The 18380-nt window shown below is 36.6% G+C and overlaps 1 protein-coding gene across 1 annotated transcript in view; it reads right to left on the bottom strand.

Annotated features, from left to right (window-relative positions):
- MAP3K21 (mitogen-activated protein kinase kinase kinase 21) overlaps positions 1-18380 on the bottom strand; it is a 22283-nt gene that overhangs the window by 1621 nt on the left and 2282 nt on the right. Inside the window, exons 2-9 of the mRNA XM_035899708.1 lie at positions 15380-15528; positions 14452-14627; positions 9636-9876; positions 7230-7352; positions 4636-4752; positions 3931-4081; positions 2779-2873; positions 63-848 (exon numbers count right to left, since the gene is read on the bottom strand). Coding sequence (XP_035755601.1) covers positions 63-848; positions 2779-2873; positions 3931-4081; positions 4636-4752; positions 7230-7352; positions 9636-9876; positions 14452-14627; positions 15380-15528 — 1838 coding nt within the window. The remainder of the gene's footprint in view (positions 1-62; positions 849-2778; positions 2874-3930; positions 4082-4635; positions 4753-7229; positions 7353-9635; positions 9877-14451; positions 14628-15379; positions 15529-18380) is intronic.

An 18380-nucleotide genomic window follows, 5' to 3' on the forward strand; every position in this document is an offset into this window, starting at 1 on the left:
TCCCTACATTTTCTGTTTCTATACTTAAAAATCCCCTACATTTTAAGTTCTTAATTACCCACCTGTGGTCTGAAAATTGTTCCCATCTGATAAGGTTCGTCTGTGACCCAACACACTTAGCTTTGTCAAGGAATCATTTGGTACATTTTGAGATTCTTGTTTCAAACAAAGATTAAAAGGCTGATTTTTCAATCGTGTAGAAAGCATGTCAGGAGCCAGCTGTATCCTCTGTTCTTTCTTACTTTCAGAAGTCTGAGATGAAAAGTCATCAGTGGAACTGCATGGACCACAACCACCAAGCACAGTGCTTACAAATGCATCTTCGCTGTCTGATTGAAGTAGGCATTTTGTGGAAATGGAGGGCATAGAGAGAAGATTCACAGTGTTTGCAGCTGGATTTAGGGATGGAATACTTGTTTCCTCCTTCTTGGACTGCAGTCTTGTAGGGCTGGCACTCCTGCGAAACTTTGAAGCACGCTGAAATAGTCCATCACGCTTCTTCCTCTCATCTTTAGGCAAGAGTTCATCTGGACCCTGTGATTTGTTCAGCTCTCTGATATCTAAGCCCAGGGCAACAGATGCAAGGAGGACAGCACACCCATACAGCACTGAATCAGTCTTCTTCTTCTGCAGTGTCCTGCTCAGACTGTTTGTAGGTGTCATTTGAGGAGTACTATTTGTAGAACTAGCAGAAGTTCCTTCTTCAAAGCTCTCATGTTCTACAGTATTCTCTACCTGATCATCTTTCCAAAGAGGTAGATTAATATAGGCCTGATTCGGCAACTTAATTGGCTTTGGTCTTTTACTATCCAAACCTTCAGGGAGAAGTTTCTTATCAGTATAGACACCTATAAAACATTGCAGTATACTTTAAGATTGTGATTCAGCTATTTTGCTATTGCATGTCTGCATATATACACCATTACTTCCTTTCCCTTGCACAAGTATTAATCCTGAGGTATTCTGTACACCTCCTTTAGATGCAGTCAGAAGCTCAGACTCATATTGTAAGATTCAGAAACACATCCTAAGCCTAAAACTCTTCATGTTCTCTTTATAGTCTTCAAAATAGCAGAAGTACCATTCTGCTACAATTTTATCTTTTTAGCAACTCAAAAGCAAACTCTATTAGAAGCAACTTGCAAATCAATTTTCCTGAGTATAAGTTCATAGAATCATGGAAGAATCATAGAATCATTTAGGTTGGAAAAGACCTTTAAGATCATCAAGTCCAACCGTTAACCTAACCCTGCCATCCCACCACTAAACCATGTCCCTAAGCACCTCATCTGCCCGTCTTTTAAATACCTCCAGGGATGGGCACTCAACCACTTCCCTGGGCGGCCTGTTCTAGTGCTTGAAAGCGAACTGTAAACAGAAGTTTTCCACACCTGAAAGAGACTTACCTCTATTCTAAGAGAGGCATAATATATCTCCCAATCTTTACGTACTCAACACAGATACTGTCTATGGATTTTCTGTGATATTTGAGGATTTGCAACACTTTGGTAGTGCTTTTCAAATAATGCAGAAAATATTTCTGTGCATGGATTACAGTGAAGTAATTTACAAAAACTGCCAGGTAAGATCTGGAACACATTCTTTACAACACTTTCCATTAAGCTGTGTTCCAAAATCTCATGAGTTACCAGAAATTTTTCTAATTAGTTCATTACACCATGGTTGTCTGAAATAAAAACTAAATTTGACATCTCACACCTAATGACAATTAATATGGAAGGTATAATTTGACTTACAGGTGTTACTCTACTCTAAACTACTGAACATTACAGAATAAACATAGAAATATTTGAAATGCAAACATGTAAATTTGTATAATCTTCTCTGTATGTAGGTGTTCAGTAGTAGGCTAATAAATCTACAAAATTAGTATTTTTGAAGCCCTGATTTTTACCCCTACCAGTATATACAAAGACAAAAATGCCTTTTTCCTGGGGGGATGGGTGGGGAGAGCAGTGTCCAAGCAGCTTAGCATTTTCCTCTTCCAGCTGGCATAAATCTAGCTGCTGGTATGGACACCAACTTATATCACATTTTTTTTCCTGATGCTGGTAACTTAATTTTCTCAGATAAAAGAATCTGTAGTAAAGTGTGTGCAAATTTGAAAACTATTATGAATGTTGTATAGCCACAGCACATTATAGTAATGTACATAAAAAGCAACATATAGCTATTATGTTCCTCATCCCAAGCGGATTAAGCATGTTTTTCCTTGTGATTGACATGTAAATCACAAAATGTTGCCTAAACTTTAAGATTAGAAATCTACATATTTTTTTCTTGAAAATATATAGAATAAGTCTCATTTAAAAAACAGGGAAGTGATATCTGGGAATACATTGTGGCTTATAGGGTTTTAAACAACTATGCATTTTTTTAAACAACTGTGCAGTTATTAATTATCATTTAAATGAAAAGACAATTACTGAATTAGATATTTGTTTTTAAAAGAAGCTAAAAAGTGATGACTGCAGACCTCATATACAGATCAGCCACTCAAAAATGTGAAAAAAAAAAATCTCTATGTGGTACTGCTCACACACCATGTATATTTCTTAGCTGCTAATGCTGGAAATGTAAAGATGTTAACACTTGCATTTTTATAGTTTTTTTGCACAGGAAAATTATTTGTAGCATGACTAGTCTGCTAATAATCTGCATAATCCTTGAGGAATTCAAGCCGTACAATTTATAACAGTGGAGATAGACTTAATGCCATTAAACGGCAACCTTCACTTTTTCAAAAATAGCTCTTACCTTGGTCCACAAATAGTGAAGCTAAGGGAACACCCTTCTGATTTTTCATTAAAAGCGTTGACCAAGGGTTGCTGCCATCTGAAAGGGGTCTTATTCTGAAATAACAATAGTTATTTTGATATTACAGAGGATACCATGCTTATATACACTTTGACAGAAAATTACCAAAACATCTCTCTCTTAAAACTATAAACATGTAGTACCTAACTTGAAAACAGTAAAGCTTTCCAAAGATAAAAAAAATTGCATATAATAGCACAGTATTATATGATTATAAATCGATACATGCCTCACATCAAGTATTCCTTATAAAATGAAAATTTCGGGCCTAAAAAGAAAGCCAATGAAAAACAGGCCTTGATTATTGAAGAACGAAAGTTGGTGAAAACCTGGACAACAGTTTCACTGTGTCAAAGAAATGATGTGAATACTGGAAGTTTATTAAACATAGTGACTGTAAAACAAAAAAATATCATAAAGCCAGTTTCAATAGATGGAACCAACTACTGCCACAGGTAAATGGGTGGATGTCCCCACAAAGAAAAAAAAAAGGTGCTATAAATAAATATATATGCTAGAAGAGACAAGGAAAAGGTTCTCTTGCTTCAGAAAAACTGCTAATCTCCAGATTTGAGCAGTCAGAAAACATAATCTAAAAATGAAGGTGTCCAACTGATTTTCAGAACCCTATCACCCTGTTTGTCAGCGTAAATGATGTTGCTGGTGTGAATTGTGCTTCATGTATGCAAAATCAGTCAGTCTTACTTAATCATGCTGGAAGTGCCCGCTGGGGGCCATGCTTGCAGTTCCTCAAGTCAATCTGAGGAAGGGCAAGAAAGATAGACAGGCCACGAATGTCTGGTATGTATTAGTCGTTCAGCATCCCAGTATGTTCCAAGTCTCAGAAACCACCTCAGAAACACTGTAATAGATAAGAGCCCCTAAAACCTTAAGATGAGGAAGAGTTTCATCCTCAAGGCTATGTGGCGGAGTTACTCGTTATTAATGTAATTCCTAAATTAATTAAAAGGTAGGAATGAGTTTTACCTGTAACTAGAGACTGCAGAACTTCTCTTGTTCACTATCTATGTTAGTGATTCAGTGACCAAGAAAGCTTAGTATCATCAAACAAACAAAATGTAGTAGACATACTTGTCCTTACAATCTGCACGATCCTTTGTTTGAACTGAACTTGGTCCCCATGTACAACCTCTCTTTTTAAAACTTCTCTTCACATCTTCAAACTCTTCTTGGTGATAAGTTGTGCTCCTTCCCCAAGTCCTGTTGCTTTCATCTGAAGTTACTAGAGATTGGATTTAAAAACACAAACAAAAAACCCCACACATAAATAGTATTTCTAAAACCAAAATATTTTGACAGAACAGAATATTTTCTCCACTGCAAAGCCATTTTGACACAGTAACACAACAAGGAGTAGACAAAATTAGAGATTTTCTTCTTTTACAAAAACCACCATGCAAACTGCACTGATCCAAAAGGATGAGCAAGAAAGAAAAATTATTTATGAACTGGTAAGAGACCCAAATTAAAGATAAAGCAGCAAAACAATCAGATCTTCCATGCCTCCTTTAACTGAGAGCCTTGTTTTATGTAATTCAGACAAGTGAGTGAGACTGAGCACTTAAATTCCAATGAAGAAAATATATGCTGTGGAACAACTGGTATCAAATGAAACAGAATATTCCAATTGTGACAATGATTAATGTTTTCATTCTCACTACATCAAAACAGATTATACTTTTAAAGTGTCTAACCTTTGTTAAATGCTTAGTCTGTCACTGTCTCAACTGTTAAATTAAACAGAACCAGCACCTTTGAAACATAATGAAATCTTGCCTTTTTTCATAACCTCACTGGGAAGTTCATATTCACTTGTGATATCTACATCTTGCTGGTACACATATACACTGTTTCTTCGGCCATTAGTTGTGTGTCTATCTGTTTTGGGAATCACTGAGGAAAAATTAAGAGAATGTAGTAGAGATCTTAGTCAAGCTGATTTCAGAAACAGAACCGTTTCCCTCATATTTTTATCTTTGGGTCATAAAGCCCAGATCTATAAAGGCACTAAGCATCTTTTGATACAAGGTTTTTACTGTTGGGTTTAAAGGGTCCTCTCCTTCTAGGGCCAGCAAGTAGATTTTTGCGTACAACTGACTAACCGGAAAAGTAACTTGCTATCAACTTAGCACGCTTACAGATATAATGGCGAGACCTAAGAGAAAACAAACTTAGCCAGTTACAACAGCATGATAAATGAAGTGGTATTTACATGCCCATGGGTCTGCCACTCCTGCACTGCCCAGCACTCTCTGCCTGCCTTGCTGTACACCTTCTTGCCAGCACAGCTTCCCCTGTAGCACGGCACTCTACTTGGCTTCTTTATACTCCCATTTTCAACCACATTCCAGGACTTACGGAATATATTTCTTCCTTGTGTTCCTCCTCCCTTTAAAACACCTTAAAAAAATCAGCTGAATTTGATTTAATAACAAGATTTACAACTAACTAGATTTTTATTTTAATTTTAAAAACTTTTAGATTTGGAAGCTAGTCGTGCTCATGACAAAGTGAAGCAATCAAGTAACCAATTGTTAGATACGTCTGTTCAAATCACCTGTATCTGAGGAAGTCTTCTTGAAACAAAGACACTTTGAAGTCAAATCAAGATAAAATATTATTGTGGGAAAGAGAACTTATTTTGCACAGGCGCATATGGGTGTGGAAGCTGAATTGTTTCAGCTAGATACTCCTGAGAGATCTGATAAGCTTTTAGGTAAAGCCTAGGAATCCTAACTCAGAAACAGAAGAGCACTTCTTTTAAAGGAGAGTCTTTATGTTGTCCTCTATGTTCTAGTCCTACAAATACAAATGCCTGCTCAAATAAAAAAAAAAAAAAAAAAAAAAAAAAAAAAAAAAAAGAAAAAATCCCCAATGGCACTTAGCACACATGCAAGGAGTGGCACTGCTATAGCTTATGTAAGGCTATGCATTTAAAAAGAAACCAAACACCAAACCCTCAAGTTTTCAGAATCTTGCCAATACCTGACACTCACTTCATTTCCAAACATTTCCATACAGAGCAAGGAGAATCAAAAACGAGACAGTCTTGTTTATATATAATTACGACATTTTACTAAGAAAAACCTTTCTTACCTTCCTGCAGTAAAAAAGTTAACCAAAAAACCCACCACATGCTTTGAAGTTGGGAAATCATTATCAACACAAATACTATGTCAGCTAACTTCTGAAAAAGACTTTACATCATTTTCCTTCCATCTCAGATTTTCATTAAGACAGGGTTTGCCCACCTCTCTCCTTTATCCACAACATACGGATAGTAACAATCTTTGTGCACGGAACTGTATTAATTACAGTTCAAACAAATAATAAAGCTACTGCCAGAAAAGACACCACTTTTCCTTTAGACATCAGTAATGAAAAGGATTTCAGAAGGCAAAGATATTCCAAAGGAGATGAGAGATCGGGTTTCTATCCAAACTTTAAACAAAGTTTCAGGTTGGTTAAAAAAAAAAAAGTTTTAACTAGCTACAGAACAGTATGCAGAAAAAAATACCTATGCATTTTGATTTCCCCTCCTCCTTATTTACATCTGATAAAGTCAGATTCTGAAGTAATTTCCTTTAGAGGTGACTACCCTTGCAAGAGAAGGTAGTCACCACCCACAAGCAATCAGCTGGAACAGATTCCACTGATTTCATACAGAAAGAAACTTGAGGCCTTTTCATCTCACGTAGCATTCCACACTAAATACGGACAATTAGACAATCTACTTTGCACAACAGATCAGACAGTACAGATGCAAGCAGTGAATCCTGTAGGAATTGTTTTCTATCTTTACATACGTCACTCCCAAATATAAGTGCAGGAATGATCAGATACAAGTACGATCAGTTTTCTTCCATATTCATGGTACCTCCACTACATGAGCACGAACACTCCTTCCCTTCTGTCATCAGTAGACATGGAATAACATAGGCCTACAGGCATATCAAATCAAGATTTTATTTTTGTTTCTTTATCTTATTTTCAAAATAACTAAAGCAAGATTTCTTCTTTATTTTCTTCTGCTGTTGTATTTGCTTAAAGCTTGCTCCTCTTTTGACATAAGCTAGCTGGGCTGCTAGCTGATTCTTCAGCCTTTTTGTCTCACATGACTCCCTTATTGTCTGATTTTTTTTTTTTTTTTTTTATAGTCCATAACTGATTTCTTTTACCAACTCCAATACCTAATATAAACTTGTTTTCCATCTTACATGGGTTCTAAACATGATACTTTAGAACAAGTTAAGGGACCTGGAAATCAGACAGAAATCTGTCTGGAATCTGATACTACCACCAGTGTTTCAGTGAGTGTATGGAACACTCTCTGTTGACCAAATGAACAAATAGAAATGGTAAAGACTTACACTGTATAGCTCGAAGACGAGGAATTATTGTGGGGCTACTTGATGGACTAGAGCTGTTACTGTTTAAACTCCTCCTCTTATCCAGGTTGGGGGATGCCTGCACTGTTATCTTGTGCTGGAAATCTGTAAGAGAGTAAAACAAATCAGTTTTAATGTTCTAAATAGAAAAATTATCAGGAGATTATGCTGCCGTACTACTTAAAACAGCCAAAGCTATATAATGAATTAGACTTGATAGGGTATGAGATGTTTACATTAAAACCACTGACAAACTCCAACTCTTAATGTAACAATTTAGATATTGAGTCAAACAGGCAGGATTTCACACCTTCACAGACATTATATGATGGGTTCGCAACGAAAGCAGGTAGGTCCAAGTGGACCCGAACTGAGACACATGCACATCATGAACTGTTACTCAATTTTGTTTGTTGTCACAAAGGGAAAGAAAAATCTCAATATTCTATCTCAAATCAATCAATATTCATGGCAATCAGATTTGCCTTATTTTTTAACATGTAATTCATATACAACATAAAAAGTAGCCTTTAATAAAGAAGTCACATCTATCAACATGTCAGAAAAACAAGGCACCAAATTACAGAATTACAAATATTTATAGCAATGTAGCAAAAAAAAGAACAACAAATGTCGGCAAGTAGGAAAATTTTTATGAAATAAAATTTGATGATATGCCCCTCTCTAACCCCCATCATCAGTGCAAATAGATTGTATACTACTCTTACAACAGAATTGTCTCAAGGACAAGTTAATCTGGATGATTCTTGACCAGAAAGAGCTAAGTGCCATTCTGAGTAAAACTGTTTATTTTATCACTTTTTCAGGTTAAATATGAGCAGAACTGGAAAGAAAGGATCAAAGAAGCCTAGAGAAGAGAAGGCTCTGGGGACACCTTATAGCAGTCTTCCAATACATGAAGGGTACAAGAAAGCTGGAGAGGGACTTTTTACAAGGGCATGTAGTGACAGGACAAGGGGAATGGCTTTAAACTGAGAGAGGGAAGATTTAGATTAGATTCAAGGAAAAAATTCTTCACTCTGAGGGTGGTGAGGCACTGGAACAGGTTGCCCAGAGAAATTGTGGATGCACCCTCCCTGGAAGCGTTCAAGGCCAGGTTGGATGTGGCTTTGAGCAACCTGGTCTAGTGGAAGGTGTCCCTGCCCACAGCAGGGAGGTTGGAACCAGATGATCTTTAAGGTACTTTCCAACCCAAACCATTCTATGATTCTATTAAACATTTAGTTTAAGCTTGTGATCCAGCATAAACCGATCACACATGCTTGTCTGGGAAGCTGTAGTGTGATTTTTCTTTATTTACTGTTAATATTAGTTTTAAAGTATGGAAAAAAAAAAAGCTTATTTCACTAGTGCTGAAACAGTAACTTTATATATTACTGCCCTCCTTGTCTCTTTCCAACTACCAGACAGCTATGATTTGGTCAGACCTGTATTAGCGTGGCAATTAAGTTCTTACTGCATTATTAATAAACTGACAGACTTGACCTGGAAGCCACCGAAAGGAAGCCCATCAACACTCGATGCTGCTACCACTTTTGAAGGTTTTCCAAACATCGGCACAACCTTGAGTTTCTGTAGTGCCATCTCGTGGCAACATTAAAAAGGCACCACTAAACCAGTCCCCGACACTAAAAAACCCAACTCTGTAAACACACCTCCTTTGCAAAGGGGACATTTTAATGCGTTCATGGGTGGAATTAAGTGCTCTAACATTCAAATTAGACTAGATTTGTATTCTGAAATAATATCTTCTATTTCTATTACAGTGTTTTCTTGTATGAAGTAAGGCACTAAAGATTGTAACTGCTGTGTTGTATTTTACGGCTGCAAAAAGCCGGCAATTTGGACCTACCACACCCATACCTCCAGCCTTTATGAAGTGCTGTTTTTCTACTATGTATTTGCAAGTTCAGGGCGAACAGCACTAATATTTGATCATGTTAGGAAGCTCTGGGATATGGTAAAAAGGTACTTTTCTATCTGCACAAAAAGAACAATAGCAAAAATCTGAACTTCAAACCAGTCTTAAATAATTTGGCTCCCTCACTAGTAACCTTTCCCTCCAGATGCAATGGACTTCTACTGGAATTGGTTTAAAGATTCTTCCAGCTGAAATGAGGACTACTTCACAAGAATGCAATATGTGAAAGTTGTTGGAAAAGGAGGGGAAGGAAACCCGGAGGGGAAGGAAACCCGGAAAAAGAAAAAAAAAGCCATACAATTCTTAGTATATCCTTTTGCACTATTAGGGTAGAAGGACCTTGCAATGAATTAAAATAGTAGCCAATACCAAAAACATTAACCATGGAACTGAAGGCTGAATATTTAATCATAACATACATTGTGAACTTCAAAAAAATTGCAAACCTGAAGGCAAACTAATTCTGTGTCCATCTTTAAGCTTTAAACGACTTCTTTTAAATTTGCCCTTCCTCTTCTTTACATTGGGTTTCTCTTGATTTAACTGGAATATCATGATATTCAGCTCACGCTCCAATACATCAATCTCACGCTCTGCTAACTGCTGCTCACGACGCTTAAGCAGTTCTTCTTGAGATTTTTGCTGAAGAGCTGCTCTTGTCAACTCCTCTTCTCGTGATCGAAGCTCCTGAAGATAAGATTCACACAAGTGAAACTAAGTAATAATGTGAAAGTTGTATTAGAGGATATATGAAGTGCACAGTATGTTGTTTTCCTTATCTATTTTCACAATGCGCTATATATACGTAACATGCACATACAACCTTCTGACACTCCTCCATTCTGCATAAGCCAAGATTCTGTACCCGGAAACAATCAAGCATTACACAGATTTCCTTTTAACCACTGAACTTGAGTCACTTTACTTAAGGTAGGTAAGCACTGGCAATGGAGACAACACATCCAATCAAAGATTATCAGCTTACAGCTTAGCAGAAAATGTGGTTGAAGTATTTCGTATCAGAGACTCTCTCATAGCATGAGGGCTGCTCTTAGATAGCTCCTATGCACTAACATAAAGTCAATGACCTCACAAATACACAAATGAATAATGCCTTTATCCTAAATGTTCTAACCTTTCCTGTTTTTCAGCCATGTATCAAGTAGTACTTTTCTATCTAGAAAAGCAATCAGTATTATACCAAATGAGGATTAGTGTAACAGGATAAACCAAGTCATAAGACAGAAGACGGCTGTTTCTTAATTAAAATCTAGTAGGTATCTGTATAACATCAAACACCTACTAACCATTGAATTGCACCATGAAGACTCTCCAACCGTCAAATCCCATAAAATAGTTGTTTCCATTTATTCTTTTTTATTTTGGAGAAGGAAAAGCTTTAGTGAGGAAGCTAGTTAATTTTTCAAGGTAAATGAATTCCAAGGCTAAACAGCTGTAAACCTACAGTCTTAAAATTATTTTAATCTTCAGCTTCCAAAATCTGTTAAAATATAACTGAAATTTAAGCAGGCCTCTCTTCATAGTATGGGGGATATTATACATTAAACACTTTCTCAGAAGTGTTATAGTCAGTACTGCTACTGAAAGATTACAGGAAAAGGAGAAGCCATGATATGACTGATACTGTATGTTTCTCACTACATAATTTTTTCATTTTTTATGTATGTGTAAGTTCTACCTGGACAGAAACTGAAATTCAATTCAAAATAGAAAAAACAGCATTTGAAATCAAGCTATGCTAAAAGTGCTGGATGTTTAAGATTCTTATTCCTATTTAAAATTAATTCATTTTGCCACATTATAATCTTATAATTGTGATGTTGGTGAGGGGTTTTTTTGTTGGTTGGTTTGTTTTTCAGAGCAGACTGCCTACTTCTGCTTATCAGTATCTTGCAATGTTATGTGCCAGCACAATTCCTTATCGCATACAGTAAAAGCAAAACAATAAAATATCTACTCTCTTCAATTCCCACTCTGTCTTCAGTAAATTAGTTCCTGAACTATACTACTCTGGTCTTTTCCAATGAGGGGAAAAACCTCTCTCTGTTCTTGCCAAAAAGACTATGGATGTCAAAATGCAGGTTAGCACTGAGGCAGTGAGTAGCATCTGTTCCTTAGAAAGATTTTTTTCTTTACAACTATAGCATACACGCACCACTTACCCTTGTTTTCAAGTTTAATTGAAATTATTGACAAATTTCATATGGTTTGCTAATTTTTAATGAGCTTGTTTCAACACAATATTTTATTTTTTTTTAAATCCAGTCTGCTTAACATACACAGTTTCGCAAAAGGCAGTTCTGCCTCCTGGAAATTCAAAGGAGCCTGTCTACACACCAATAAGGGGTTTGGGGTTTTTTGTTTGTTTTTTAAGATATTTAATCACTTAATTTAGAGATTGCTGCAAATTCTCACCTTCCTCCTCCTCCTGCCCAGTCAAAACTGGACAACCTAAAATAAGGGTTGGAAGAAGAAGCTGCATGAATTTAAATTTAGAATAAAGGTACTTCAGAGTTTAAAGAGAAAATATGTTTATTACTGTATTAATACTGTAATACAGATGCTTTAGGAGACACTGTTGATTATCCACCTTTCGTTGTCCTCAAATCCTGGTCCCATAAAGCTCAGTAACCAGGCAAAATTTGAGCGCCCATATTGGAAAGGTAGATAGTCTAGAAAAAGTAGCGAGTGTTTCCTCACTGAGAGATTGTTTACTCTTTTCCAAATAAACTAATTAAAAACAGACTTACTGCAATTAGTTATGCAATGTTTTTACACCACTCTACAATTAAAACACCCATTGCAAGGAAGCTAGGAAAGAATTCTATATTTAAGTTGCTCAAGAACATTTGTCAAAGGAAGATTGTGATCTTCTCTTGGAGTGGGCGTCACCATCATTCATATACAGCAAGCCCTTGAGGAAATTCCTCCAGCTACAGAAGTTCTTCTTCTACAGGGCATGAGACTCCATGCAGGGGTTTTTTGTTTGTTTTATTATTATTATATAAATACTTCATAGACATTACTTTTTCCCTAGTACCTGTAAGTAAAATTGATAATGTGCCAAATCAAATAAGCCTGCACATATGAAAACTTTGTCTAAGCCAAATTTACATGCTTTCATTCCTAAACAGCTTTACCTAATCAGGGCAGATGCCTTTGGAGATGAATTTACTTTGGCATAAGAGAAGTAAATTTCATTTTATCTTTCCCCCCCCCAATTAAGCTTAACTCACTTTTACACCAAAAATATGACTCTTCTCCCAAAGCTTTGTGCCGACTTATTTAATCCTAAACTTGATTTAGTCAGCTTTTTCTTCAACAGGAAATCTCATACCAGAGTAATGCCTCCAGAAAATAAAAAAAAAATAAACAAAAACCTGAATGGGAATGCCTGTTACAATTGCTCCCACAGTAAAAAGGGGGAAATGGCTCATTGAGCAGTTGATAGTGTGTCAGAAAAGACAGTTATGCCCTACAGCAGGTTGTGGCAAGTAAACACAGTGGCTGGTGACCCCATGGCAAGTAAAAAGGAAAGTCTCTACAGAAGAACTATAACCCACCTGGAAAGGAAGAGATCTGACAGCTAAAGAGGCACACAGCCCAGCTCTAGCAACCTGTATGCCCACTGCAGGCAGGGCAGAGACTACACAGACATTTACCCAGTTCTGTGAACCAAAATGGAAGAGGAAAAAGCAGAGGGTGGAAGAAAAGGCAGATAGGATGTAAATAAGATTATTATTGATGATGCTGCAGTCTTGATGATCAATAATTTTTTATAGCACATATGCTGATATTACAGTACATCTGTAATGTCACACCGATCACCAGCTAATAGTCCACAAACAGCCATGTGTGACACTTGATGAGAAGTTGTGATGGACAAAGATAACTGACAGTGACTTGTAAAATGAGAGTTTAGTTTTTGCTTTTGTCAAAGTTAAGTGACTACATCTTTTATAAAGATTTTTTCAAAAATCACTGCATCTCAATTATCCTCTTCCTCATCTATTACCACTTCATGAAAAATAACAACAAATATATACTAGGCAATAATTACAGTGCAAGAAAGACCTGCAAAGAAGGAATCTGTTTCTGCTAGAAGCATTTCTAACAGGGACTCAAAAGGACACCTGGCCTATTCAGACTGTTACCTCTATCAAGTTGCCTAAAGGAAAATATAAACCTCAGGGTGATTAAAAACTAGTTGAAGTAACTAAAAGAGAGGGCAAAAAGAAATTCTGCTCATTTAGCCGAAACATATAATGATAGAAGAATAAGGAAAGAAGATCAGTGACAGGAATCTGACAAAAGAAATTGGATTTGCTTACTCAAAAGTACAAGTTTGACCTAATCGATCTTATTAATATCTGGCAAGAAGAATTCCAAAACTGCAATGTTGAAAGAGATCTGTATTATCAGTCTGTTCAGGAAGAAGAGAGAGAAAAGCACTATCCATTTTTGGAAAAGAAGCCATGTGATACAGTCATGTAACAGGATGAAAAGCTTTTCATTTGCACAACTGAGGAGAATGTTCAGCAGCAGCTGAAAATTTGCAGTGGTTATAAAGATTAGCTAAGGGGTAAACAAACTCTGGTTCATTTGTTAAGTGATGCATTCAAATACCAAAGAAAAAAATAACATGTTTTTAAAAGTGTCATGTGCCACATTTACAGATCTACAGCTTCTTTTCTTTGGGGAGACAGGTATGGATATATTTCTTTTTCAATTGCCTGTACTTCTTGAATGAGCCATTCATATAACAACTCTCACTTACTACAATAACATTACGTTCCTGTCAAACTTAACATTTTACTTCAACTGAAATACCTCTAGCCATAGTTTCAGCATACAGAACTGTTTATTGTTTTTGTTAAGAAAGGTGAAAAGCAATGTTGTCTGAAATTTGAGAAAACCAGTATTCAAACCTTTTTTCTGAAGTAAGTTTGCTGCAAGGCAGTTACAGGTTTATCTTAAAATACTGTTCAGAAACATATGAATGAAATTTAAGAATATACATCCACCAACAAGAATAGGCAACTTAAATTACTAATGTTTTAATGAGAGTAAATCCTCTCTTCCGAGTAGTTTATCCTCTCAAATGTATCTCCATTACTAAATCAGGTTTCTTGTATTCTATTGGTAAGCCGCAATTCAAAAGTTCAAAATTACTGTATCACATAAACACACATACCCGCATACCCTTCCTTCACCGCCATGCAATTGGAAAAATCAACTTACTTTTTCCTTGGTCCTCAATTCATTGAATATCTGCTGAATTTCCAGCTTCCAGTCATCTTGCATGGAATGGAAAGACTCTTGAGGCATTTCAGTCATAACTGCCCCTTCAATGGCAGTAAGCTGTTCAAGAATTAAGGCAAACGATGGTCGGATATGAGGGTCCTGCTCCCAGCATTCTAGAATTTATCGAAATCCCATCAGTTTTTAATAGTACATAGAACTTTTTGAAGAACTACATGAATTTCAAGTTACTTGCTATTGTACTTCAAGTACTAATGTGTTCCCTTTATCTGCAAGGCTTCTGTAGCTCATTTTCCATTTACAGAAGTGACACCTACCTGCCTGTATTCAGAAGGCTGGTTTTGTATTAAGAGTCAATTTTTTTTCATCTCTATCTTAGGATCTGAAATAGCAACACTAGCAGTATTGCACAAAAGGGATACATATAAAATAGGTAAATAAATTCATTAAACACAAGGAAATAGCTATCAGCAAGAATGTTTATTTCTCTCCAAGTACTTCCAAAATGTTTTTGACTCTCAGAAAGAAACAATGAGGAAAAAATGGCATTTGCAGTTCTTCCCCTTGGGATTTTAATCTTGATCTTGTATTAAACTGTAGTATATCCTGTAGTTTATGAAAATTAATGCAATTCGAGTGTAAAAGGAAATCAGTAAAACCAGAGCAAAAAACATGCTCTGTAACTACTGAAGAACTTATGCAGTGCACGGTAAGACTGTATGACTTCCTCAGAAACACATTCAACTGCCTGTAACACCAAATTGCTTGTAAAGAAGAACAAAATACTTTGTACACAGCACATTAACCAATAAGGTGTTTATTTTGCAACCCCATGACTATTACAGGCAAGGATACATACACTCAAAACATAACTATTTAAATACATACGAAAAAACAACATAGATACCTTTCATTAATTTTGCAAATGGTTCAGGGCAGGTGGATGGAATAGGCAAAGTAAGCTTATTGACAGCAACTCCGTAAGCCACAGCAAGGCCATCAATGCCACGGTAAGGAACTTCTCCTGTAAGCAGTTCCCACAGCAACACTCCGTAACTACAAAAGGTAAGTTTTTAGCAGTTATTATCTGAATACTGACACATTGTTTACTCAAGAACAAACAAATACCTGTCCAAGCATGCACTGAAATTCACGAGGTTTTCCCATGTCAAAGGTGAATGTCTTTAAGAGTCAGCTCTACTTGAGTCATCTTGCACCTTTCCACTAAAGGCGATTAACCAAACTGGATGCCACTCAGACTGGCTCATGCTCCTATTCAAAATACAGCCTGAAGTCACTTTTATAGAAATGCTAATATCATGTACATCTCACTTACAATCGGAAGTCTGAACAACAGGAAAACAAGCAACCTTCTCCCCACCAAAAACCAAGCAACCAAAACAAACAAAATAAAACCTCAAAAGAGCATTCAGGTCATTCCCCTTTCCAAACATTTCACAACAATTTACCTAGATGTACAAGCTAATTTTTAAAAAAAATAATAGTAATAAAAAACCACCATAAAAGCCCCAGTTTTGTTAGGAAGCTTGCATTTCTAATCTCTTGTGTGTTATATAAAAGCCTGTTAACTTTTTATTTCCCACAGAGGATGCAACAGGATTGAGAAATAATTACACACACACAATGAATTTCTCCATACTGGGGGTGGGGGGGACCAAACAAAACAACATTGTCTCCAGCGAACAGTGGTGGCATGAAGAGATCTTTTCTCAGTGTCAGGTACAGAAATAAAGAATGCAAAAGGAATTTCTATTGCAGCGACATTAACTGTAAGAATTTCTGCTATGCTCTCCACTCTAGAAGAGCTGGGTGTTGCTTTTACTTTCTTTGGGTCTGTGTGGCTTGCTTAAATGATCCAAAGGGCTTGCTGCTGTTGCTCTAGAGCTCCTATTCCACCACCACTGAAATGGATAGCTTTCACAGTCATTTTTGTGGAAGGAGGAATTGCTCCTTTTAGAACGTAAGCCTGAAGTGGACTTTATGACTGGGTTCATTTTGGTTCGGGCTCCCCCCCGCCCCCACTTCTCTTCCTGCCAGGGAACCACTATCTGTAGAACAAGGATACAAAGGACAACCTATTGCTACTTTTGAATAGTAAAGTGAGCAGGCAAAAGGAAAAAACAGAATACAAAGTATTGCTCTTGCCCCTTCTCTCCAGGTGCGTGAAGAAACTACCTGCAAGTTTTGCAGGACTGGACTGAACTGAACTCTCCTGCATGAGGGGAAATGCATACAGCAGCACGGGGGAGGTAAGGGCTACACACCCCTTCCCTTACTGTATACCCCTTAGTACTAGAAACACCACCTCAACCACAGCAGATGTGACGGGGAGAAGAACACATACTAGTTAAGTTTTTTTATCACTCTCTCCTTAATGAGAAAGTCATTCAGCATTATACAAGGCCTTACAACATCACTTTAACAAAACGGCAAACTACGCAATATCAGCATGAGTATCAGCAGTGTTTTGTTTATCTATGTTCCATTTACCTAAGAAGTTTTGCCTGTCATAAAAAACCAAATGAGTTTATAGAGTTAAGAAGTTAATCAAAAGCTGAGGAATATGGTCTATTCCTAAAAAACAGAAAACAGGATAAAAAAATAAAAGTCTTGGGCTTCTTAATAATTTCCTCCCAATTTTTTCCAGTCTAACCTCTGCACTTGCTTGTATACTCAATAAGGATAAAATAGCAAACTCCAGTTGTGTTTTAAATAAGTGGTACTTCTGACAACTGTAAGTACAACACTTCCTGCAGTACATACATATTTTATGTGTAATGGAGGAATTCTACTGAACTAAATCTCATCTATATGCTTAGAGAAAATGTAAAAATAACATCAAGCTCTTTCAGCAAGCACAGACTGTTCTTAATTAAAGGAATTCCCTTGTTCTACACATATTTTAGCATGAACTCTAAAATTAAGCAAAACAATAAATTTAACTAAGAAGAAATCATCTTTTCTAAAAAGTTGTGTTACACTATTAGCTTCAGCTATATTTACACGTCAAGCCTTTAAACCTAAATAGTTTTCAACAGTGCCAAGGTGGTTGTAAAATTTTAAACAGCCCAACACAGTAATAGCCTGAAAGTGTCTCTTTTAATGAAAGCAGTCTTAATATCTAGTACCAAGAGCTAGTGCTTTGGGGGAAAAACCCTAAAGACATTCTAGTCCTGCCATGCTGGAGTTTTTGGGAGTGCTAATCTATCATTATCTAGGACAACATCTACTTATTAACTCTCTCAGCTACTGAAGTAGCTACTGTGTACATTAAATTTCATCAGCCCACATACAGTTGTCCTACGTATGCAGTCAGAGCTTCTAAGAAATAGCTTTTTTTTTTAAAGAGCAAAAGCCATCTCCTTTTCCATCTTCAGCAAAAGGCCAAAAATACAGGCATAACATGCTTGAATTATATATTTTTAAACAAGGAAAACTAATACACTTTCAAAAAGATGTCCTTTTAAGTAATTTAATTTATAAAAATTGTTCTCCTGATGTCAAATGTGTTTAAGCCTTACTATATCTCATCCCAGCATTAACCTGTAGTTTTTACATATTTTAAAAGCTGATCAAAACGAAGGTAATGAAAGTTCTCAAAGTTTATTTTACCCCACAATCCACCTTCTAAAGCAGAGGTTACTAAGCACTGCTACACGAATCACTTCAAAATTATATGAATGTGCCAGGCAAAAGCAGCTGCTAATTCTGCTGTACAGTAAGTGCTTCCTAGCTTTGTCAAGAGCTTGTACAACAGAGGCACGTGTTACTGTAAAGACCACTGCTGAAGCACACCACCAGCACTTGGAAATCTGTGGGCATATTTGCACTTTCAGGCTCCATATCCAAAACCAAGACTGACATACCACTAAGAAATGCATGATGAT

This window comes from Egretta garzetta, unplaced genomic scaffold (genome assembly GCF_000687185.1).
Source record: "Egretta garzetta isolate BGI_Z169 unplaced genomic scaffold, ASM68718v1 scaffold118, whole genome shotgun sequence".
NCBI classification, from domain to species: Eukaryota; Metazoa; Chordata; class Aves; order Pelecaniformes; family Ardeidae; genus Egretta; species Egretta garzetta.